General features: G+C 54.3%; 1 protein-coding gene across 1 annotated transcript; it reads right to left on the bottom strand.

Annotated features, from left to right (window-relative positions):
* Positions 1–8,570: 8,570 nt before the first annotated feature.
* On the bottom strand, positions 8,571–21,894 carry ORAI2 (ORAI calcium release-activated calcium modulator 2). Its single transcript, XM_058443701.1, has 4 exons — positions 21,716–21,894; positions 19,208–19,311; positions 16,406–16,643; positions 8,571–9,117 (listed from the first exon to the last, which is right to left on the bottom strand). The coding sequence occupies exons 2-4, from the start codon at positions 19,213–19,215 to the stop codon at positions 8,578–8,580; spliced, it is 786 nt and encodes a 261-aa protein (XP_058299684.1). The 5' UTR covers positions 19,216–19,311; positions 21,716–21,894; the 3' UTR covers positions 8,571–8,577.
* Positions 21,895–23,641: the final 1,747 nt, after the last annotated feature.

Genomic DNA, 23,641 nt, shown 5'->3' with positions numbered 1-23,641 from the left:
CTTGGGGATGCTGTGGAGCAAAGAAACCTCCCTCCCTGGGGTCCTTCCATGCTGGCCCTTCCAGCACTCCTGCAGAGCACACTTTAGGAAACTCCATTACCTGTTAAGTTGGTGACACCAGAGTTGGGCCTCTCCTTGAAGCTGTGACACGACCCACGGCGACACCTTACCCAACCACGATGGGGCTGGAGAAGGCCACGCTGGGATGCTTCTGCCACAGCCTGGCCCCCGTACACTGCCCCATAGCCTCGTATGTTTCCTTTTTCTTTTTCTTTTTTCTTTTCCTTTCTTTCTCTTCCTTTCTCTCTTTTTTTTTCTTTCTTTTGGGGGGCGGGGCAGGGGCGGGGCTCTGTTGTCCAGGCTGGAGTGCAGTGGCACAATCATGGCTCATGGCAGCCTTGAACTCCTGGGCTTGAGTGATCCTCCCCCTCAGCCTCCCCAGTAGCTGGAACTACAGGCGTGTGCCACCATACCCAGCTGGTTGTTTTGTTTTGATTTTTAGTGGAGATAAGAGTCTTGCTATGTTGCCCAGGCTGGTCTCAAACTCCTGGGCTCAAGCAATCCTCCTGCCTCAGCCTCCCAAAGCACTGGGAATAATGGGTGTGAGCCCCTCTGCCCAGCCTGCCCCATGTGTTTCTGCAGGGCTGGGCCCCAGGAGCCACCGCCTGCAGGGTAACGTCTGCTTACCCGTGTTTGGAGTGACCATTTCCACATCCATCAGCACACTTTCCTCAGCAGACCAGGCCGCCCACTCTCATGCTCTTGGAGCTTCAAGCAAGGGGACAGTGAGGCATGGGACTGAGACACACCCAAATAGGGAAATGCCCGCTCCGAGGGCGGCTTCCGGAGACATCCCGCTCCAGAGCAGGCCCAGCGGGGGCTCAGCTGACATCCCCCAGCCGCTTCGGAAGGATGTTCAGGAAACAGCGCTGCCTGTTTGCTCAGAGTGGCAGGTGGTGAGGCTGAGGCTGGTCCTCCCTCACAGGCAGGGACGGGGGCCAAGCTCCATGCAAGGCCTATTCTCTGGGGTTATTCCTGCCTCGATTTGCGTTGAGCTGGCCTGTCCCCTATCCCACAGAACCCATGGGTGGGTGGGCCAGAGATGGGCTGGGAAAGAGGTTGAAACACGGTCTCACTTATTTTACCCACGCTGGAGTGCAATGGCACAATCTTGGCTCACTGCAGCCTGGACCTCCCTGGGCTCAGATGATTCTCCCACCTCAGCCTCCCCAGTAGCTGGGACTACAGGCAGGCGACACCAAACCCGGGTAATTTTTGTATTTTTGTAGAGACAGGGTCTCGTGATGTTGCCCAGGCTAGTCTCGAACTCCTTGGCTCAAGTGATCCGCCCACCTCAGCCTCCCAAAGTGCTGGGATTACAGGTGTGAGCTATAGGTTGGCAGGTTCTACACGGGTTTAGGCTCCTGTCTGGGCCTTGCCCTCCTGGGCCTCACCAGAGCTCTGCAGCATCTGAGGCAAAAAGTCTTGGGCCGGACGAGGTGGCTCATGCCTATAATCCCAGCACTTTGGGAGGCTGAGGAAGGAGGATCACTTGAGGTCAAGAGTTCAAGACCAGCCTGGCCAACATGGCAAAACCCCGTCTCTACTAAAAATACAAAAATTAGCTGGGCGTGGTGGTGGGCGCCTGTAATCCTAGCTACTCAGGAGGCTGAGGCAGGAAAATCACTTGAGCCCGGGAGGCGGAGGTTACAGTGAGCCAAGATCATACTATTGCACTCCAGCCTGGACAACAGAGTGAGACTCTATCTGGAAAAAAAAAGTCTGCATCAATAATCGGCTGGGTGTGGAGTGGGTCCTTCAATGCCAGTGACTTGTGTCCTGCCCTTGACAGGGGTGGGGCAGATTTTCCCTTTCAGGAAACTGCAGCCTCCACCGGAAGTGCAGTCTTTCTCGAGGCTGGTGGGCTTGCTGGCCCGGGGCTCGGTACTGAGGCCACTGCCCAGCCCAAGGGGCAGCCTGGCCTCTCAGGGTTGGCAGAACCAAGGCACTGCCCCAGATGCTTTCCATGGAGTGGTGCCAGTTGCTTGGCACACCTGATTCCTAGCAGCCTCTAGGGTGAATTGCCAGAGTTAAAAATATTAAGAAGGCCTGGCACGGTGGCTCATGCCTGTAATCCAGCACTTTGGGAGGCTGAGGCCAGCGGATCATTTGAGGCCAGGAGTTCGAAACCAGCCTGGCCAGTGTGGTGAAACTCAGTCTCTACTAAAAATACAAAAAGAAAGGCTGGGTGCAGTGGCTCACACCTGTAACCCCAGCACTTTGGGAGGCTGAGGCAGGCAGATCATCTGAGGTCAGGAGTTCGAGACCAGCCTGGCTAACATGGAGAAACCCCATCTCTACTAAAAATACAAAAATAAGCCAGGTGTGGTGGCGCATGCCTGTAATCCCAGCTACTTGGGAGGCTGAGGCAAGAGAATTGCTTGAACCTGGGAGGCGGAAGTTGTGGTGAGCTGAGATAGTGCCACTGCACTCCAGCCTGGGCAACAAGAGTGAAACTCCATCTCAAAAACCAACAACAACAACAAAAATTAGCTGGGCATGGTGGTGGTGCATGCCTGTAGTCCCAGCTTTTCAGGAGGTTGAGGCAGGAGAATTGCTTGAACCCAGGAAGTGGAGGTTGCAGCGAGCTGAGATCATGCCACTGCACTCCAGCCTAGGAGACAGAGAGAGACTGTTTCAAAAAAACAAAACAAAACAAAACAAACAGAAATTCTTTCCTAGAAGAGGGCCTCTACCTCAGTGGCCGACAAAAAACAGAATGGGCCAGGCATGGTGGCTCACACCTGTAATCCCAGCACTTTGGGAGGCCAAGGCAGGAGGGTCGCTTGAGGCCAGAAGTTCAAGACCAGACTGGGCAACATAGCAAGATCCCATCTCTACAAAAAAATATTAGCTGGGTGTGGTGGTGTGCGCCTGTAGTCCCAGCTACTTGAGAGGCTGAGGTGGGAGGACTGCTTTCACCCAGAAGCTGGAGCCTGCAGAGAGCTGTGATTGCACCACTGCACTCCAGCTCCGGCCTGGGCAATAGAGCCAGACCCCATCTCTAAAATAAATCTATAAACATAGGCCGGGCAAGGTGACTCACACCTGTAATCTCAGCACTTTGGGAGGCCGAGGTGTGCAGATCACAAGGTCAGGAGTTCGAGACCAGCCTGGCCAACATGGTGAAACCCCATCTCTACTAAAAATACAAAAATTAGCCAAGCATGGTGGTGCGTGTCTGTAATCCCAGCTACTTGGGAGACTGAGGCACAAGATTGCTTGAACCCGGGAGGAGGAGGTTGCAGTGAGCCAAGATCATGCCACCGCATTCCAGCTTGGGCGACAGAGGGACTCTGTCTCAAAAAAAAAAAGGCTGTCTAGTGCTTCCTCAGCAGTGCCACCAGCCCGCAGGAGGGACCCACCTGTTCCTGCTGCCCCACAGGGACCTGGGGCTGGAGAATGTCCTGAGGTGACCAGTGCTCCGGTGGCTCCTCTCCTGAAGGGACTGGGGGAACCTCCAAGCTGACCCTATCCAGGTGGGCTCTGTTGTCGCTCAGCCACCCTCTGGGGCTGCCCCTTCTTTTGTTTGTAGAAAGAGAGCGCCCTGTCTGGGAGGGGAAGCGGCAGGCAGAGGCACCCTGCGCTCTAGGGGTGGAGCCCCACGGCGGCGTGTCTGGACATGAGTACCCTGCCTCCACTCTAGAGATGTCCACGCCCCCTTGCCGGGGCAGCCTGGGAGGACACTGGCCAGTGACCAGCGACAGGAGGCCAGAGGGCACTCCAGGAGAAGGTTTTCGTGCCACGATGTGGGTCCCCCAGTCAGCAGATGCCAGGGGAGGGCCAGGGGCTGCAATGTATCCTCTCTGCCCACAGCGTCCCCCCAAGAACAGAAAGACTTTGAATAGCGTCACTGGTTTATTCAGTTTCATCCAGGGCAACTGTTTTAAAAACCCGCACACAGGACGGTGGATGTGTCTGCCGCACGTGATCTACATAACGCCATGCATAGATCATCAGCACGAGGCAGGTAAGGGCTGCAGCTGAGTCAGGATCCACTCAGGCTTACGTGGTCTGGTCCTCAGCAGACCCTTCCTAGAAGATGCGAAAACACATTCCGCCTTCCAAGTTTCTAAACCAGAAACACCTCCGTTTTGAAACAGGTGGTCAGGTACTAAACGGAGAGGGTGTCCCACGTGGGAGGGGCCTTGGCATGTCTAGGCACCGGGAAGACTGTGCTCCAAATTAGGATGGGCCCCGGCTGGCTCCCGGGCAAACTGAGGCAGAGGCCCCTGTTTTTGTTTTTGTTTTTTGAGACAGAGTCTTGCTCTGTTACCCAGGCTGGAGTGCAGTGGCGTGATCTCGGTTCACTGCAACCTCTGCCTCCCAGGCTCAAGTGATTCTTCTGCCTCTGCCTCCCGAGCAACTGGGATTACAGGCATGTGTCACTACGCCCGGCTAATTTTTGTATTTTTAGTAGAGATAGGGTTTCACCATGTAGGCCAGGCTGGTCTCGAACTCCTGATCTCAGGTGATCTGCCCACCTCTGCCTCCCAAAGTGCTGGGATTACAGATGTGAGCCACCGCACCTGGACTGGAGCCCTCTGTTCTTAAAGACTCTTCAAAGTCACTAAACCTCCAGAAACTGAATTTCTAGGCTGCAATGGCGTTCCTCATTGCCCATGCTGCTCTTCAAGGCGTTTCTGTAGCTCCAACAACAGCTCACCCTCCGTCTCCCCACAGGCTCTGGGGTGACCCTGAGGTTTCCTCTCCTGGCCACCATGGCCCTACCCATGGTCGCTGCTATTCTCACAGCAATGGTTTGCCTCGTGCCTCGAAACTAAAAAGGCTGGAGCTGGGAGAACGAGAACCCTAGGAGAAAGAGAACAAGAAATTCCAAGACTGTCATCCTCCTAATCAGAGGGCTAGACTTGGATGTGGCTCCGTCCCCACCCATGTGCCACCATCACTGGGCACTTAATACCCGCCTGGATGCTGCCAGGCCAAGAGCTCTGCCTGGGGACCAGGTACAGTAACTGGCCCCCAGATGGCACTGGAGATGCATTCCACAGTCTGGGAAGTGTGGTACTGTGTGGGCAGGGGCACAGATGGTCCAGGAACGTGGGTGGCAGGAGAAGGCCCAGGAGGGCCCCTCCCAAAAGGCTTAGGCCAGAGTAAGGGGCTGCTGCCTCTCCCAGCCGTAGGGAGCCATTTGTTTAGGAGAGCCGGCCTGTCTTGACCCAAAGCCACTCTTTGGAGGAATGCTGACGTGCTGACATTCTTTTCTTTTTCTTTCTTTGCTTTCTTTCTTTCTTTTTTTTTAAAGACAGGGTCTCAATGTCACCCAGGCTGGAGTGCAGTGGCACAATCATATTTTAGTTATTTTTCTTTTTTTTTGAGGAGTCGCCCTCTGTCGTCCAGGCTGGAGTGCAGTGGCACCATCTTGGCTCACTGCTACCTCTGCCTTCTGGATTCAAGTGGTTCTCCTGCCTCAGCCTCCCAAGTAGCTGGGACTACAGGCAAGCGCCACCACACCCAGCTAATTTTTTGTATTTTTAGTAGAGACAGAGTTTCACCATCTTGGCCAGGCTGGTCTCAAACTCCTGACCTCAAGTGATCCACCCGCCTTGGTCTCCCAAAGTGCTGGGATTACAGGCGTGAGCCACTGCACCCAGCCAGTAGCACAGTCATAGTTCACTGCAGCCTCTACTTCCCCGGCTCAAGCAATCCTCCCACCTCAGCCTCCCAAGTAGCTGGAACTACAGGTATGCACCACCACGCCCAGCTAATTTATTTTTATTTATTATTTTCTGAGACACAGTTTTGCTCTGTTGTCCATGCTGGAGTGCAGTGGCACAATCTCAGCTCACTGCAACCTCTGCCTCCTGGGTTCAAGCGATTCTCTTGCCTCAGCCTCCTGAGTAGCTGGGATTACAGGTACCCGCCACCATACCCGGCTAATTTTTTGTATTTTTGCTAGAGATGGTTTCACCATGTTGTTGCCGAGGCTGGTCTTAAAGTCCTGATCTCAAGTGATCTGCCTGCCTCAGCCTCCCAAAGTGCTAAGATTACGGGCGCAAGCCATTGCGCCCAGCCTGGCTAATTTAAAATAATTTTTTTAGAGATGGGGTCTCGCTATGTTGCCCAGGCTGGTCTCGCACCCCTGGGCCTCCCAAAGTGCTGGGATGACAGGTGTGCGCCACCTCACCTGGCCGATGTTGACATTCTTTAGCAAAGCGAACACATATTAAACCGTAAGAGGCGTTTCTACAGGCCGCAGGAAAGTACAGACGTGCTGGAGGGCAAGGGTCGCAGACAAATGTCTGCAGGGGACACAAAGGACAAACCCCTCAGAAGACACGGGGCTCTTCTCCGGCCCCCGGGGATGCCACAACTTTCTCGTGGGGACCCTCGGCGTGACTCCCCAAGGGCCCCTCAGCACGGGGAACTGCGTATCAGGGTCTGTTCTCTGCTGCAGCCACATTTCTAGAGACCCCAACCAGGCCACCCAGAATTCCATGAAACGGCCAACCCGGACCCCGGAGAGAGCTTAAGCTTTTACAAGAGATGTGATCAGAGCATGAAGAAGTCCAGTGATTTTTTTTTTTTTTTTTTTTTAGACAAAGTTTCGCTCTTGTTGCCCAGGCTATAGTGCAATGGCGTGATCTCAGCTCATTGCAACCTTTGCCTCCTGGGTTCAAGTGATTCTCTTGCCTCAGCCTCCTGAGTAGCTGGGACTACAGGTGCCTGCCATCACGCCCGTCTAATTTTTGTACTTTTTTTCGAGATGGAGTCTCGCTCTGTCGCCCAGGCTGGAGTGCAGTGGCACGATCTCAGCTCACTTCAAGCTCCGCTTCCCAGGTTCACGCCATTCTCCTTCCTCAGCCTCCCAAGTAGCTGGGACTACAGGCACCTGCCACCACGCCCGGCTGATTTTTTGTATTTTTTTAGTAGAGACGGGGTTTCACCATGTTGGCCAGACTGGTCTCGAACTCCTGACCTCAAGTGATCCGCCCGCCTCGGCCTCCCAAAGTGCTGGGATTACAGGCGCCTGCCACCACGCCCGGCTATTTTTGTATTTTTAGTAGAGACGGGGTTTCACCATGTTGGTCAGGCTGATCTTAAACTACTGACCTCAGGTGATCCACCCACCTTGGCCTCCCAAAGTGCTGGGATTACAGGCGTGAGTCACTGCGCCCCGCCCCAGTGACTATTTATGAGAACAAAAGACAAGGCATGGCTGACTCTCCAGGTTACAGCTGGAGAAGAGGGGAAAGGTGGTTGGTTGTACGAGCAGCTCAGGGCAGCTGGTGCTGCGGCGTGCATGTGCGGCCCAAGAGCGCGGCTTCGGGTCTACCCCATGCCTTCAGGGAAAAGGCCAGAACCTGCACTGCACAGCACAGTCACTGTGTGTGGTGGGACCCAGTGTCGGCTGAGAGGCCTGGAGGGGTCTTGCCTCCCTTGTAGTCACTTGGTGTCATAACAAGGAGGGCACTCATTTGGCCTGGGCCGGACCCTGGCCCCACTATCCACAGGCCAGGCCAGGCCAATGGCCTTGCCTAGACAGGAAGTCCCCCAGGCTGTCCCCTCGCTGCCTGGGGCCACGGGCAAGCTGCACCGGTTCCAGGGCCTGAGCCCCCGCCTCCTGCTGCCACAGCCCAGGGGAGCGGCTGAGTCAGCCTTAGAGGCCATTCTGTGGCCCAGACCTGGAGGCCGGTGGCTGCGGGGGGCGGGGGAGGGGTCCTTTCCCCACCCCGGTGGCCCTGCTGAGTCCGTGTGGCCAGGGCTCTGGCTGGGAAAAGAGAATTTGAGCCTAGCGTACTTTGCAGCAGCCCTCAAATAACTCAGCCTCCTCAAGGGGGCATCTCATAGATGCCCGTGAACATGTCTCCTCCGGCCCAGCCAGGCCGCCCACCGTTGGAAACATCCCCCAGGGACTGACCCCACTGCCGAAGGCTGCAGCTCCCCCCACACCTGCTGGGCTGACATGTGTCCTGGCTCCTGTGTTCCCCCGAAGCCAGGCCACCCAGCTCCCTCCAGGGCCAGGCAGGGAAGCACCAAGCCCTGCATTGCACCTGCACCCACTCAAACGCCGCAGCCCTCATGTCATCACTGTCACACGGGCCACTCGGCACCCATGAAGCCCACCACAGGTCTCTGGGGCAATCCTTCTCTGAAACCAAAACCCTGTCCTGGCTCTCCCAGGCCTGCCAGCCACACATGCCGGGTCTGAGACTCCCCCGGACCACTGGGTGCTGCTTGGAGCCCCTCCTGGCCCCGGACTGATGGGCAGATCCCGCTGGAGCCTCTTCACCGTGTCCCCGACCCAGGAAACCCCGAGGCCAAGGAACCAGCCTGGCTTTGCCCCCAACGCTCTTAGCAACACAGTCCCTCATTGAACCAGACAGTTCTATCTCAGGAGAAGTCATCCAGTCCTTATGGTATTAAGACAAGAGGAAAACTTTGGTCTTGAACTACCCGGCAGCCTTGCAAAATGTCTGCATCTGACAAATCCCCACCTCTGTGGACTTCCGGGCGCAGGGCCACCCCCAGCCCCGGCCCTTGGCCCCCGGCCCCTCACACGACCTGCAGGCTGCGCTCATGCCCGTCCAGCTGGACCTTGAGCTTGTGGAGCTCCTCGATCTCGCGGTTGTGGCGCTCCGTTTTGTGGCGCACCAGGGAGCGGTAGAAGTGGATGGTGAAGACCACAAAGATGAGGCCCACGGGCACCATGATGATGGTGGACACCAGGGCGGCCTGCCAGCCCGTGTGACTCCCAGGGCCGGGCGGGGGGCCAGGCTGGCGCCGGGCGTCCACGGGGAGGAACTTGATCCAGCAGAGCAGCACCACCTCGGCCAGGAAGAGTAGGATGCCGAGCACGGTGGAGAAGCCCCAGGCCAGCTCGATGTAGGGGTGCATGCGCTCGTGCGGGGACTCGCTGATGGAGTTCAGGTTGTGGATGTTGCTCACGGCCTCCACGTTGGGCAGGATGCAGGTGCTGATGAGGAGGGCGAACAGGTGCACGGCCACCAACACCGTGGTGCAGGCGCTGAAGGCAATCAGCAGCGGCCGCGGGTACTGGTACTGCGTCTCCAGCTGCACCTCCACCATGGCCACCTGCGGGGACAGCAGACGTGTGGTGCTGGGTGTGGGGAGGGCAAGGCATGGCCCCACCAGGGCCACCTACCAGGCAGAGCAGGGGCTGGGCCAGGTTCGGGGGACAGGGTAGCCATAGGCTCGCCTGCTGGCAGGACTCACCCCTGTTCTGGGCCCTGGAAGACCAGAGGGCAACCTCCTCACTGATCAAATGTTTCACATTTTCCTTTGTTCTAATTATCAAAAGAAGACTGCACTGAGAAAAACATCTCAACAGTACAGAAGAGGCCAGCGTGGTGGCTGACGCCTATAATCCCAGCACTTTGAGAGGCCGAGGCTGGTGGATCACTTGAGGCCAGGAGCTGAAGACCAGCCTGGCCAACATGGTGAAACCCCGTCTCTACTAAAAATACAAAAAGCAGCCGGGCGTGGTGGCGGGCACCTGTTATCCCAGCTACTCGGGAGGCTGAGGCAGGAGAATCACTTGAACCTGGGAGGTGGAAGTTGCAGTGAGCCAAGATCTCACCACTGCATTCCAGCCTGGGTGACACAGTGAGACTCTGTCTCAAAACAAAACAAGCCACAAAAGTTAAAAAAAAGAAAGAAAAGAAAGGAAAGAAAGAGAGAGAAAGAAAGAAAGGAAGAAAAAGAAAGAAAGAAGGAAAGAAAAGAAAGAGAAAAGGGAGGGAGGGAAGGAGGAAGGAAGGAAGGAAGGAAGGAAGGAAGGAAAGAAAAGAAAGAAGTGAAAAACTGGCCGGGTACAATGGTTCATGCCTGTAATCCCAGTGGTTTGGGAAGTTGAGGCAGGAGGATCACTTGAGGCCAAGAATTCCAGGCTGCTGTGAGCCCCGATCACACCACTGCACTCCAGCCTGGGGGACAGAGGGAGACCCTGTCTCTACAAAAAATACAAAATTAGCCGGGCATGGTGGTACATGCCTGTAGTCCCAGCTACTGAGGAGACTGAGGTGGGAGGATCGCTTGAAACCGGGAGATACAGGCTGCAGTGAGCTATGATCACACCACTACACTTCAGCCTGGGTGACAGAGTGAGACCTTGTCTCTACAAAAAAAAGAAACTGACCTTTCAAAAGGTAAAAACTGGCCAGGCACGATGATTCATGCCTGTAATCCCAGCACTTTGGGAGGCAGAGGCAGGAGGATCGCTTGAGCCCAGGAGTTTGAGACCAGCCTGGGCAACATAGTGAGAGCCCATCTTGACAACAACAAAAAAAAAGGGAAACTGACCTGTTAAAACAGAACAACTGAAACTGCCAAGAGTCCCCAGACTCAGAACTGCACACCTGGACGGCCTCAGACAGACCACATGGTGCCTCCTCAGCAGAGGCCAAAAGCCCAGTGAGAGCCGGCATCTCTAAAGCCCAGGAAAGGTGACAGAAGTGAGGCCAAGGGTGAGGAGGGAAGCTGTGGAAAGGAGGCATGGCTGGGTCTCCTAAGGAAGCAAAATCATCAACCACAGTCAGAGGTTACAGCAGGTATGGTCTAAAACGAACAAACCAAGGAACGGCAGGCTCTGCTTGGTGTCTTGAAATGTGAGGTCAGCCAGATGCGGTGGCTCACGCCTGTAATCCCAGCACTTTGGGAGGCTGAGGTGGGTGGATCACTTGAGGTCAGGAGTTCAAGACCAGCCTGGCCCGCATGGTGAAACCCCGTCTTTACTAAAAATACAAAAAATTAGCTGGACGTGGTGGCGGGCATCTGTAATCCCAGCTACTCGGGAAGCTGAGGCAGGAGAATCACTTGAACCCAGGAAGCAGAGGGTGCAGTGAACGGAGATCATGCCACTGGACTCCAGCCTAGGCGACAGAGCAGGACTCTGTCTCAAAAAAAAAAAAAAGCAGCAGCCTGGGGAAGGTTCTTCTACCCACTGTGTTTCCCTCCTAGACCTAAGCCATCCCTGTTTAAATAAAAAAAAACAAAACAAAAAAAACTCAGGCCAGGTGTGGTGGCTCATGCCTGTAATCCCAGCACTTTAAGAGGCCAAGGGGGGGGGTGGGGGGTGGGGCGGATCACTTGAGGTCAGGAGTTCGAGACCAGCCTGGCCAATATGGCAAAACTCTTTCTCTATGAAAAATACAAAAATGAACTGGGCATGGTGGCTCGTGCCTGTAATCCCAGCTACTCGGGAGGCTGAGGCAGGAGAATCGCTCGAATCCGGGGGGCAGAGGTTTCAGTGAGCTGAGATCATGCCACTGCACTCCAGCCTGGGAGACATAGTGAGACCCTGCCACAAAAAAATAAATAAATAAAATAAAATAAAAAAATAACTCAGGAGGCTGGGCCCCAGAGTTGGAGGCTGCAGTGAGCTATGAATGTACCACTGCACCCCAGCCTGGGCAATGGAGCGATATCCTGTCTGGGGAAAAAATAAAGTAAAAAATAAAATAAAATAATATATATGAAGATTTCATAATGTCCTTCAGCAACTGCCACCTCTTAGCAGCTCATTTCTTAACCTCGCTTTCAGTGGTGAGGGAACGCTTCCTAGATAAAAGAAGATATGGCTGGGAACCTGTAATCCCAGCCCTTTGGGAAGCTGAGGTGGGCGGATCACCTGAGGTCAGGAGTTCGAGACCAGCCTGACCAACATGGCAAAACCCCATCTCTACTAAAAACACAAAAATTAGCCAGGCGTGGTGGCGGACGCCTGTAATCCCAACTACTCGGGAGGCTGAGGCAGGAGAATCTCTTGAACCCGGGACGCAAAGGTTGCAGTGAGCGAAGATCGCGCCATTGTGCTCCAGCCTGGGTGACAGAGCGAGACTACATCTCAAAAAAAAAAAAAAAAAAAAAAAAGACATGACAGTCCTAGTGGACCAGAGCCGAAAAGTAACTCAGCAGTAATATGCCTGGGGCCCTTGTGAAACGTATCCAAAAACCAGTAGCCACGGAACATGGGCTGAGGGGTGGTTTTTCTCAGTGTGGCCCTGGGTTGGCTATGGTCACCTGAAAGGATATGGCCCAAGTGACAAATATTACAAACCACAGAGGCCTCCAAGACAGGAAATAAAGATGATTGCGAGATGGGGGGAGGGCTTGCAAAAAGTGGTTTTGTTCCACCTTAAAAGGAGAAAAGCGGGCGCCTGTAGTGCCAGCTACTTGGGAGGCTGAGGCAGGAGAATGGCGTGAACCCAGAAGGTGGAGCTTGCAGTGAGCCGTGAGCCGAGATGGCGCCACTGCACTCCAGCCTGGGTGACAGTGCAAGACTCCGTCTCAAAAAAAAAGAAAAAAAAAGGAGAAAAGGGGCTGAGTGAGGTGGCTCACACCTGTGATCTCAGCACTTTGGGAAGCTGAGGCAAGAGATTACTCAAGCCCAGGAGTTCAAGACCAGCCTGGGCAACAAAGCGAGACCCCATCTCTATCAAAAAAAAAAAAAAAGAAGAAGAAAAGAGAAGGCAATTTTTCACTGTTTATGCAGAATTTTTTTTTATTTAAATAAATTTTTTTTTTTTAATGAGACAGTCTCACTCTGTTGCCCAGGCTGGAGTGCAGTGGCGCTGTCTTGGCTCACTGCAACTTCTGCTTCCCGGGTTCAAGCAATTCTCCTTCCTCAGTTTCCCCAATAGCTGGGACTACAGGCATGCACCACCACGGCTAATTTTTTTTTTTTTTTTTGAGACTGAGTCTTGCTCTGTTGCCCAGGGTGGAGTGCAGTGGCATGATCCTGGCTCACTCCAACTTCCCCTTCCCGAGTTCAAGTGATCCTCCCGCTTCAGCCTCCCGAGAAGCTGGGGTTACAGGTGCCAGCCACCATGCCTGGCTAATTTTTGTTTTTTTGGGTTTTTTTTGTTTTTTGAGACGGAGTCCCGCTCTGCCGCCGAGGCTGGAGTGCAGTAGAGCGATCTCAGCTCACTGCAACCTTTGCCTCCCAGGTTCAAGTGATTCTCGTGCCTCAGCCTCCCGAGTAGCTGGGCCTACAGGCGTGTGCCACCACGCATGGCTAATTTTCATATATTTTAGTAAAGACGGGGTTTCACCATGTTAGCTAGGATGGTCTCCATCTCCTGACCTCGTGATCCGCCTGCCTCGGCCTCCCAAAGTGCTCCGATTACAGGTGTGAGCCACTGTGCCCGGCCTAATTCTTGTATTTTTAGTAGAGACAGTGTTTCACCAGATCGGCCAGGCTGGTCTCCAACTCCTGACCTCAAGTGATCTGCTCACCTCGGCCTCCCAAAGTGCTGGGATTACAGGCGTGAGCCATGGCGCCTGGCCCTCCTTTTCGTATTTTTAGTAGAGACAGGGTTTCCCCATGTTGGCCAGGCTGATCTGGAACTCCTGACCTCAAGTGATCCGCCCGTCTCAGCCTCCCAAAGTGCTAGGATTACAGGCGTGAGCCACCCCGCCTGGCCTATGCAGAGGTTTTATGAGGTGGGGCCTCGGATCACTGGTTCTCTTTGTTGGGGGAAGAATACGCATCAAGAACTAAGCTTCAGATTAGGCATAAGCACGTGTTGCTAGACAAAGGAACAGCTTTGCAATTCTAATGAGGGAAGACACACTATAGAGGCAAACTCTACCTAGCAATCTGTACCTTTGCCTGTTCCCAGGGCCCTGCCCCAACTCAGCTACAGTTTCTGATGATTTGTATTTGTCACTTATTTTTCCCAGGCTGCCCTGCAGTGTGAAGAACGATCTGACCTGATGGCGCTATGCTAATCTAATCAAGCAGGTGCACTGCGGCTCCCCCGAGGCCCAGCTCCACGCCAGACAGTTCACTTGCTTCCCACTGCAGCTGGTGCCCTGTATCTGTGAGTTCCACATCTGCAGATTCAACCAACCGCGGGTCAAAAATACTTGGGGGAAAAAAACAAAATGAAACAACAATATTTCTCCCTTGGTATAAGGTGAAGAAAAAAATAACAATAATTAAAGAAAGAAAAAAAAACCAGCCTGGGCAACATAGCAAGAGCCACCTCTTTTTTTTTTTTTTTTTTTTTTTTTTGAGATGCAGTCTCGCTCTGTGGCCCGGGCTGGAGTGCAGTGGCGCAATCTCGGCTCAGTGCAACCTCCGCCTCCCGGGTTCAAGCAATTCTCCGTCTCAGCCTCCGGAGTAGCTGGGATTACAGGCACCTGCTGCCACGTCCAGCTAATTTTTGTATTTTTAGGAGAGACGGGGTTTCACCATGTTGGCCAGGCTGGTCTCGAACTCCTGACCAGGTGATCTGCCCGCCTCAGCCTCCCAGTGCTGGGATTACAGGAGTGAGCCACCATGCCCAGCCAGCTTTTTCTTTTAAATTGCACCATCAATCTAACAATTAAGGCTCTGGCCTACAGAAAAACAATTGAGGCCGGGCATGGTGGCTCCTGCCTGTAATCCCAGCACTTTGGGAGGCTGAGGGTGGTGGATCACCTGAGGTCAGGAGTCTGAGCCCAGCCTGACCAACATGGTGAAACCCCATCTCTACTAAGAATACAAAAATTAGCCGGGTGTGGTGACGTGTGCCTGTAGTCCCAGCTACTTGGGAGGCTGAGGCGGAAGAATCCCTTGAATCCAGGAGGCGGAGGTTCCAGTGAGCTGAAATCACACCACTGCACTCCAGCCTGGGTGACAGAGCAAGACTCCATCTCAAAACAAAAACAAAAACAAAGAAAAACAATAATTGTTTTCACATAAGGAAACAGGCTGGACAAGGTGTAATGCTAGCACATTGGGAGGCCGAGGTGGGAAAATCACTTGAGAGTTCAAGACTGCAGTAAGCCATGATTGCACCCCGGCACTCCAGCCTAGGCAACAGAGCAGAGAACTTGTCTCTAAAAAAAAAAAAAAAAAAAATTAGCCAGGCATGGTGGCATGTGCCTATAATTCCAGCTATTCAGGAGGCTGAGGCAGGAGGATGGCTTGAGCCCAGGAGGTGGAGGCTGCAGTGAGCCATGATCACACCACTGCCCTCTCCAGCCTGGGCAACAGAGCGGGACCCTGTCTCTAAAAACAAAACAAAAAACAAATAAATCACTTCGCCCTATAGGACCTGTGAGCACACTGTTGTGTCCTCACTGTGAGTCCTTAACCTCTGGGACAATTCCTTCCAGGGGTGTGGGTCAGCGGCTTTGGAGCCAACAGGAGATGGGCGCCTTGTCAGAGCCGCAGCTTTGTCCAAAACTGACTCTTGTCCTAGGGGATGACTCAAGAGGGAAGGTGGCCCCTGGAGCCAGGCCAAAAGCTGTGCTTTGTCATCCTGGAGGCCACATTCCAGGAACGTCTGCATTGCTAACTGGGCTAAACGGATCCAACCCCAATCAATCCCTGAGGCCCTGCTCAGAGATCCCTGAGAGCTCCAAACTTTTGGGTGGTGCCTGAGACGGGGCAGACATGGGCACCTTTCTCCAGGAAACCCTGTACCATGCAGCACTTTGATTTGATTTTCTTTTTAATTAATTAATCTATTTCTTTCGAGACAAAGTCTCACTCTTGACCAGCTGGAGTATAGTGGTGTGACCTTGGTTCACTGCAACCTCCGGCCTCCCAGGTTCAAGTGATTCTTGTGTCTCAGCCTCCCGAGTAGCTGGGATTACAGGCGCCTGCCACCATACCCAGCTAATTTTTTTGTACTTTTAGTAGAGATAGTGTTTCACCATGTTGGCCAGGCTGGTCTCGAACTCCTGATCTCAAGTGATCCACCCATCTTGGCCTCCCAAAGTGTTGAGATTACAGGTGTGAGCCACTGCGCCTGGCCAAAATAAATAAATAAATAAATTTTATTTTTTCTTTTTAGAGATGGGGTCTCACTCTGACATCCAGGCTGGAGTGCAGTTGTGAGATCATAACTCATTGAGGCCTCCGCCTCCTGGGCTCAAGTGATCCTCCTGCCTCAGCCTCCCAAGTAGCTGGGGCTATAGGTGTGCGCCACCACGTCTGGCTAATTATTTTATTTTTGTAAAGACAGGGGTCTCGCTGTGTTGCCCAGGCTGGTCTCAAACTCCTGGCCTCAAGCTATCCTCCCGCCTTGGCCTCCCAAAGTGCTGGGATTACAGGTGTGAGTCACTGCACCTGAGCTACTATAATTACCCCGCACCAACTTCCCTCCTTGCTAAGCAAATACTTGATGTGAACAGGACAGAGTGGGCTTTCTGAAGATTCTAGAGCTGGGAGCCCCTGGCAACTCCCAGCGCCCCCACTCGCATTGATGGAGTCATCCTTAGAGGAGCTGGGACTTGGGAAGATGCTTCCTACTGGTCCATCCTGGCTGCCAGAGACTAGAGGGAATGCTTTGGTTACCAAGGCATCCCGGGACCTCAGTTAGCAAAGCCCATCTGACCAGTGTGCTCCTTACCTGGCGCCCATACTCACCATGGCAAAGCCGGAGAGGAGGGCAGAGGTCCTGCTGGAGGCCTTCAGCTTGGCCCTGCTCAGGTAGAGCTTCCGCCACGACAGGGCCTGTACCGAGTGGTGGTTAGAGGTGACCAGTTCCAGGTAGCTGCGGCGGACCCAGTCCCGGTAATCCATGCCCTTGTGGCCGGGCTCAGGGCAGGCAGGAGCAGAGGGGTCGATAGGCACATTGAGCTCAGCGCTCATGGTGGGAGCCAGGCTGAGGGTGGGAGAGAGACATGCTCAGACATTCTAGGTTACTGCGGCCTGGAAGAGCTAGACTCCAAGCCCACTCAACCTGCAGAGGCTGCCATATACAGCCCACGCCAGAGACCAGGGGTTTAGAAAGTGCCCAGGACCTAAAGTTATGTTTCTTTGTTTGTTTGTTTTTGAGACAGTGTCTAGCTCTGTCACCCAGGCTTGAGTGCAGTGGGGCAATCTCACCTCATTGGAAACTCCGGCTCCTAGGTTCAAGCAATTCTCCTGCCTCACTCTCCTGAGTAGCTGGGATTATAGGTGTCTGCCACCACGTCTGGCTAATTTTTGTATTTTTAGTAGAGACGGGGTTTCATCATGTTGGCCAGGCTGGTCTCGAACTCCTGACCTCAAGTGATCCGCCTGCCTCAGCCTCCCAAAGTGCTGGGATTACAGGTATAAGCCACCGCACCCAGCCTTCCAGGACCTAAAGTTATGAAACCTGGATTTGACTCTACTGTGTGATTCTGAGCATGACAGCCGACCTTTCTGACCTGGCTCTTCCATCTTGAGAATGGGGATATTTCCACCTATAGGACTTTTTATTTATTTTTATTTTATTTTATATATTTTTTTGAGACAGTCTCGCTAAGTTGCCCAGGCTGGAGTGCAGTGGTGCAATCTCTGACTCCCGGCTTCAAGCGATTCTCCTGCCTCAGCCTCCCAAGTACCTGGGACTACAGGCGCCCGCCACCACACTTGGCTAATTTTTGTATTCTTAGTAGAGATGGAGTGTCACCATGTTGGCCAGGCTGGTCTCAAACTCCTGACCTCAGGTGATCCACCTGCCTTGGACTCCCAAAGTGCTGGGATTACAGGTGTGAGCCACCACGTCCAGCCTACTTTTTTAAAAAAATAGAGACAGAGTCTCATTCTGTTGCCCAGGCTGGAGTGCAGTGGTACGATCATAGCCCACTGCAGCCTCGAACTCCTAGGTTCAAGGGATCCTTCTGCCTCAGCCTCCTGAGGAGCTAGGACCACAAGCACAGGACCATGCCTGTTAATTTTTTAATTTTTCCTAGAGACAGGAATCTCACTATATTGCCCAGGCTGGTCTTGAACTCCTAGCCTCAAGTGATCCTCCCTCTTACGCCTCCCAAAGTGCTGGGATTACAGGTGTGGGCCACTGCACCCGGCCTCACCTCTAGGGCTTTTGAATAAGATAATGCATCTGAAGACGAAAGACTTCTTCCAACGTCCAGGTGCCAGCCAGGGAATAAACATTTTTTGAGACAGTCTCGCTCTGTCACCCAGGCTGGAGTAAAGTGGCGCAATTTCGGCTCACTGCAACCTCCACCTCCCAGGTTGAAGCCGTTCTCCTGCCTCAGCCTCCCGAGTAGCTGGGATTACAGGCATGCGCCACCATGCCTGGCTAAGTTTTATATTTTTAGTAGAGACAGGGTTTCACCATGTTGGCCAGGCTGGTCTTGAACTCCGGACCTCTGGTGATCCGCCCGCCTCAGCCTCCCAAAGTGATGGGATTACAGGTGTGAGCCACCGCGCCTGGGCTTCAACTTAAATTTTGATCAGTATAGTTCACCCCAAGAAAAATATTGGACTTACATAACTAAAGCCACATCCAAGCTACAAGGCAAACTTTTAGCAAGATGAAAAATGAAATCTACCAACTCACATGACCACATTTTAAGGAGAAACAGACGGCAGAGATGCCTGGATTCACACCTGGTAAACATCTGGTTTGACTAACATGGATTAAACATCACAAGGATGGATCTGTCAAGATTTGTGAATTTAAACCTAAATCTCCACTAAGTAGGGGATTGGTGGTCGCATGTGTCCCAAGGAGCTGGGCTTCTCGGCCACACGCCAGGATCCAGTTCTAATTAATCTGCAGGGCATGCTTCAAGGGCACAGGCACCTTGTGGTTTACTTGGTATCAAAAAGAGTGACTTTTCCAGCCTGGCCAACATGGTGAAACCCCGTCTCCACTACAAATACAAAAATTAGCCAGGCGTGGTGGCGGGCGCCTGTAATCCTGGCTACTCGGGAGGCTGTGGCAAGAGAATCGCTTGAACCCAGGAGGCGGAGGTTGCAGCAAGCCAAGATTGCGCCACTGCACTCCAGCCTGGGTAACAGAGCAGGACTCCGTCTCAAAAAAAGAAAAGAAAAGAAAAGAAAAGAAAAGAAAAGAAAAAGAAAAAGAGAAGAGAAGAAACTTCTATGTCCAGGTCCACATAGGCCCCATGGAAAGTCTACATGAGGCTGTTACACACAGATCCGTGTTTCTAGGTCCCAGGGAGTGTGGCTGGGGTGGATGAGTGGAGTGGGGGGTGCTTAACAGGGTCAGCAGCTGAGGAAATGCCCCAAACTTAGTCCATCCATGCCAGAGTCGAGCCCCCCATAATTGAAAATGCCCTAATTTGGAAATTACGCAGGAAAGTGCTCGAGGTGGAAAACAGTGTCGCCTTTCCCTTTGTTCTCAACAAGCCTACAAAGCCACAGCCTTCCCTGGCCAACAGGACCTCTGGGAACAGTTCTGTGCTATTTCTGCCAGGGGATGCCAATTACCAGGTCATTTATACGAATGCCAACTCAGGCTCTCCGTCCTATCTCCTTGTGTACATCCGCAGCCAGCAGCACCACATCCAAGCACTTCCATCCCTGAGATGTTACTTCCCTTGGGGAAAATTCAGAGAAACGCTGCAATCCATAGGTTAGCTCCACATAATGGAAAATGCTATAATTTGGAAACTGCATTTTTCCTCTCCTCCCACCCACATAGTTAACAGAATTCAGCATGCAGGTCTGATGACCGCAGTATACAGAGACTGGAGGGGTGAGACGCTAAACTTTGCTCCCTCTGTCCTCCCTCCTCCATCACACAGGTGCTTAGCACACTTGGTACTTAAGGATCCAAGATGAAAGAGGCCAGAATTCATGGCCTCCCAGTAGGGGAGCAAGATAAGGGGATGTGGGTCAGGAGCAGTGGCTCACACCTGTCATCCCGGCACTTTGGGAGGCCGAGGCGGGCGGATTACTAGAGGTCAGGAGTTTGAGACAACCTGTCTCAATAAAATACAAAATTAATGGTGGTGGTGGGACCTGTAATCCAGACTATCAGAGGTGAGGCAGGAGATCGTTGAGAGCCGAGAGCACACCACTGCACTCCAGCCTGGGCAACAGAGCGAGACTCCACCTAAAAAAAAAAAAAAAAAAAAGAGGTCAGGGCAATCCTCATCCACTGAGCTAAAGGCTTCAAGGGAGGGCAGGGAGCAGAGGACTGGCTGCCTCACACTGAGGCCAGGAAAAGGTGCCCGCAGGTAACACCAGGGAGGTGACACAGCGGCCCTTTGCAGGCCAAAGTGCCTCATGCCTGTAATCCCAGTGTTTTGTGAGGCCAAGGTGGGAGGATCACCTGAGGCCAGGCGCTGGAGACCAGCCTAGGCAACACAGTAAGACACTGTCTCTAAAAATAATTTTTTTTGAGATGGGATCCTGCTGTGTTGCCAAGGCTGGAGTGCAGTGGCACAATCTCGGCTCCCTGCAAACTCTACCTCCCAGGCTCAAGTGATCCTCCTGCCTCAACCTCCCGAGTAACTGGGACTACAGGTCCCATGGTGTGCCACCATGCCTGGCTAATTTTTGGTATTTTCGGTAGAGATAGGGTTTTGCTATGTTGGCCAGGCTGGTCTAGAACTCCTGAGCTCAAGTGATCCACTCACCTTGGCCTCCCAAAGTGCTGAGATTACAGGCGTGAACCACTGTGCCTGGCCTCTAAAAAGAATTTCAAAAAAGAGGGACCTTTCCTGAAAGATAAGACGCTGCCTGCATGGAAGGATTCTGAGAGACAGGAAGGCCACTCCAGGTGTACGTGTGGGGTGGCTTTCCTTGTCCAGGAGATATGGAGGGAAGGCTGGCTGCCACCTGGGGGGTGGAGGGGCAGGGAGATGTGGGTGGAAGACACTTGGAGCCTGGGGCTGTGGAATGAGCCAGAGGGTCTGGGCAGCATGACTGGGCGTCCAGCCACGGGAGAATGGAAGAAATTGGTGAGTGGAACGGTCTGGGCACTGCTAGATCATTCTGGTTTGGGACCACAGTTCAACCCAGGGAAATGGCTGGCCGACTGGCAGGAGTGGGACACAAGGGAGAGCCTGGTGGCCTCCAAAGGAAGGAAGCGTGAACGCCCCATCAGTAAGGTGGGCTGGGCTCAGGTCTGAGAGTGGAGGTGAAGAGCTCAGGGCAGTGAGGGCTGAGGGTGGCTTCCTGGGAGCCGCCAGGCCTCCCATGCCCCATCGGTGAGGCCCTGCAGATGTCCCCAGAGTGGGTGGGGTTGTGGAGGAAACGATGTCTGTCTGCGTGGGGCTGGGTCTTGAGACAGGTCTGCAGGTCTCGAAGGAGCAGCCCAGGAAGGGGTTCAAATTCATCCTTTATGTTCCCAATGCCAACTGTGTGTGCCAGGCCCGGTGGCCCAGGGGGAGGGACAGAGTCTGGGCCTCACACTGGATCCCAGGCAGGGGGTGGGGTGGGGCAGGATGGAGCCCTGTACTTCTGTTAGGTGGCACAGACCCTAGAGGATGCTCCGGGACTGAACCTTGTGGGGTTGCTTTTTTTTTTTTTTTTGCTTTAACGAGCAGTCAGAAAAAACAGGTCTTGTAGAATAATGCGATCCCCTCTCTAGAGATGAGCTTTTCTTCCTGGCTGGCCTATTGGACACATTTCCAGAGGGCGGTCTTGGAGTTTGACTTCCTCTAAGCATCTGGGGCACCGGCAATGGCGAGTGTCTCTCTCCAGCAGGCGCACTGGGAGGGGGCCTCCCAGAGGCGCCAGCCTTCATCCCTGTCCCTCCCCCAGGGACGCCCGGGTGTCCGGACCCGGCTGTGCCCCCGACCCTGATCCTCTGGGCGCCGCACCCCGCCAGGGATCTCGCAGGGTGGAGGTCACCAACCCCGGATGGGTAGTGACCGCGCCCCGGCAGCCTACAGTCGTCCCCTTCCCCGACGATCGTCCCCAGTCCAATTCCGGCACCCCCAGCCGCAGGGACCCCGCTCCCCGCGCCAGGCCCCCGCGCCGCCACACTCACCGGAGCTGCCCTCGCCCCGCCCGGCTCGGCTCCCGCTTGGACTGCGTGGCCGCGTGGCCTGTGGCCCAGTGGCCCGGCCGGGGCGCCGAGCGTGGCCCCCTCCCTCCTTCCGCCGGTCGTGCGGGGTCCCCCGGCCCCGCCTCCACCCCGCCCCCGCGGCCGCCGCAGCCGCTGCCAAGGCAACCAGGCGCCGCCAACACGTGACCCGCCCGCGGGGGAGCCGCGGCCACGTCACCCACCGGGCCGGGAGGGGCGGGGCTGGCGGCGCCTTCTCGGAGAGTGGGGGGGTGGGGGTCCCCGCCTCACCTGGAACCACCCCGGGATCGCGCGAGGGGGAGGAGCAGGGGAGGTGGGAAGACCCTGACCCGCGCGCATTCCTCCTGCCCTAGCTCCTGTCCCCGGCCCCAGCTCTGGGAGTCAAGGCGAGGCCCCCCTCGCCCCACTGGGGGTCCAGCTACCCACAGACCACTATCTGGGCTTTCCCTGCCCCTGGGTCCGGGCGCAAAAGGGGAGCCCCGGGCTTGGCAGGGTGAGCCTCGGGGGGTGCCCAGCATTGGACGCTGGCTGCGTGGAGGGGTGGGGAGTGGGGACAGGGCAGGCGGGTGCCAGGTAGGCAGTGGAGGGGAAAGGAAGGTGGGGAGGGGAGAATCCGTCTGGCCACGCCCGAGTTTTCACAGGATTTTTTTTTTTTTTTTTTTTTTTTTTGAGACAGGGTCTGGCTCTGTCGCCCAGGCTGGACTGCAGTGGTGCGATCATGGTTCAATGCAGCCTCGAATTCCTAAGCTCGAGTGATACTCTGCCCTCAGTCACCCAAAGTGCTGAGGCTACAGGCAGGAGCCACCACACCGTGGTAATTAAAAAAAATTTTTTTGTTTTTTGAGAGGGAGTTTTGCCCTGTCGCCCAGGCTGGAGTGCAGTGGTGCCATCTCGGCTCACTGCAACCCCTGCCCCCGGGGTTGAAACGATTCTCCTGTCTCAGCCTCCCGAGCTACAGGTGCACGCCACTAGCCTGGCTACTTTTTTGTATGTTTAGTAGAGACGGGGTTTCACCATGTTGGCTGGGCTGGTCAACTCCTGACCTCAGGTGATCCGCCCGCCTCGGCCTCCTAAAGTGCTAGGATGATAGGTGTGAGCCACCGTGCCCGGTCAAAAAAAAAAAAAACTTTTTTAGAGATAGAGACTTCCTGTATTGCCCAGACTGGTCTTAAACTCCTGGCCTCATGCAATCCTCTCTCAGCCTCTCAAAGCACTGGGATTACAGGCATGTGCCATAATGTCCAGCTAATTTTTAAATTTTTTTAAAAAATAGAGATGGGTCTCGCTATGTTGCCTCTGCTGGTCTCGAACTCCTGGGCTCAAGTGATCCTCCCACCTCAGCCTCCCAAAGTGCTGGGCATAGAGGCATGAGCCACCTTGCCTGGCCCCTGCCCAGGGTGTTGGATGGCACCATGAAGAGCTTGCACTGAGCTAATTGGGGGTTGTCACCCAGAGTGCACTGCCACTCACAGGCCCAGCAAGACCCCTGGGGTCCCAACTCCAGTGCAGCGCGCTGTCCTTCTCATGCTGTTCGCAGACAGCAGCAAAGAGTTTCTGCTGTGCCCTGGCCCCTTCCACTCCCTACTGCAGGGAGCCTCTCACCCTTAACAGTGAATTCTCTGCGGTTTTACGAGCGAGGTAGTCAAACAGGAGCGTTCTTTTCAGGAAGTGCAGCACATGAATAATTCACAGACAGACAAGATGGGTTCCTATCAGCCCCGCGGTGCCAGACGGTCCCTTGGAGTCCTTCCTCCGTGCCGGGTAGGCTGCTGCGTGCCCTACATAGGATTTTTCCATCTGTCACAACAGCATTGGACCGTGACACATTTATCCAAACGCAGGAAAAATTCCACTCATGTCAGCCAGCCCACATTTTATGACAATTG

This window comes from Hylobates moloch, unplaced genomic scaffold (assembly GCF_009828535.3).
Source record: "Hylobates moloch isolate HMO894 unplaced genomic scaffold, HMol_V3 SCAFFOLD_1, whole genome shotgun sequence".
NCBI lineage: Eukaryota > Metazoa > Chordata > Mammalia > Primates > Hylobatidae > Hylobates > Hylobates moloch.
This window is presented reverse-complemented; position numbering and strand designations above follow the sequence as displayed.

Coding starts and splice junctions, on each gene's coding strand:
- ORAI2 (XM_058443701.1), bottom strand. Junction 9,118..16,405: donor TCCTCTCCGGCTTTGCCATG/GTGAGTATGGGC, acceptor CTGTCCCCGCAG/GTGGCCATGGTGGAGGTGCA.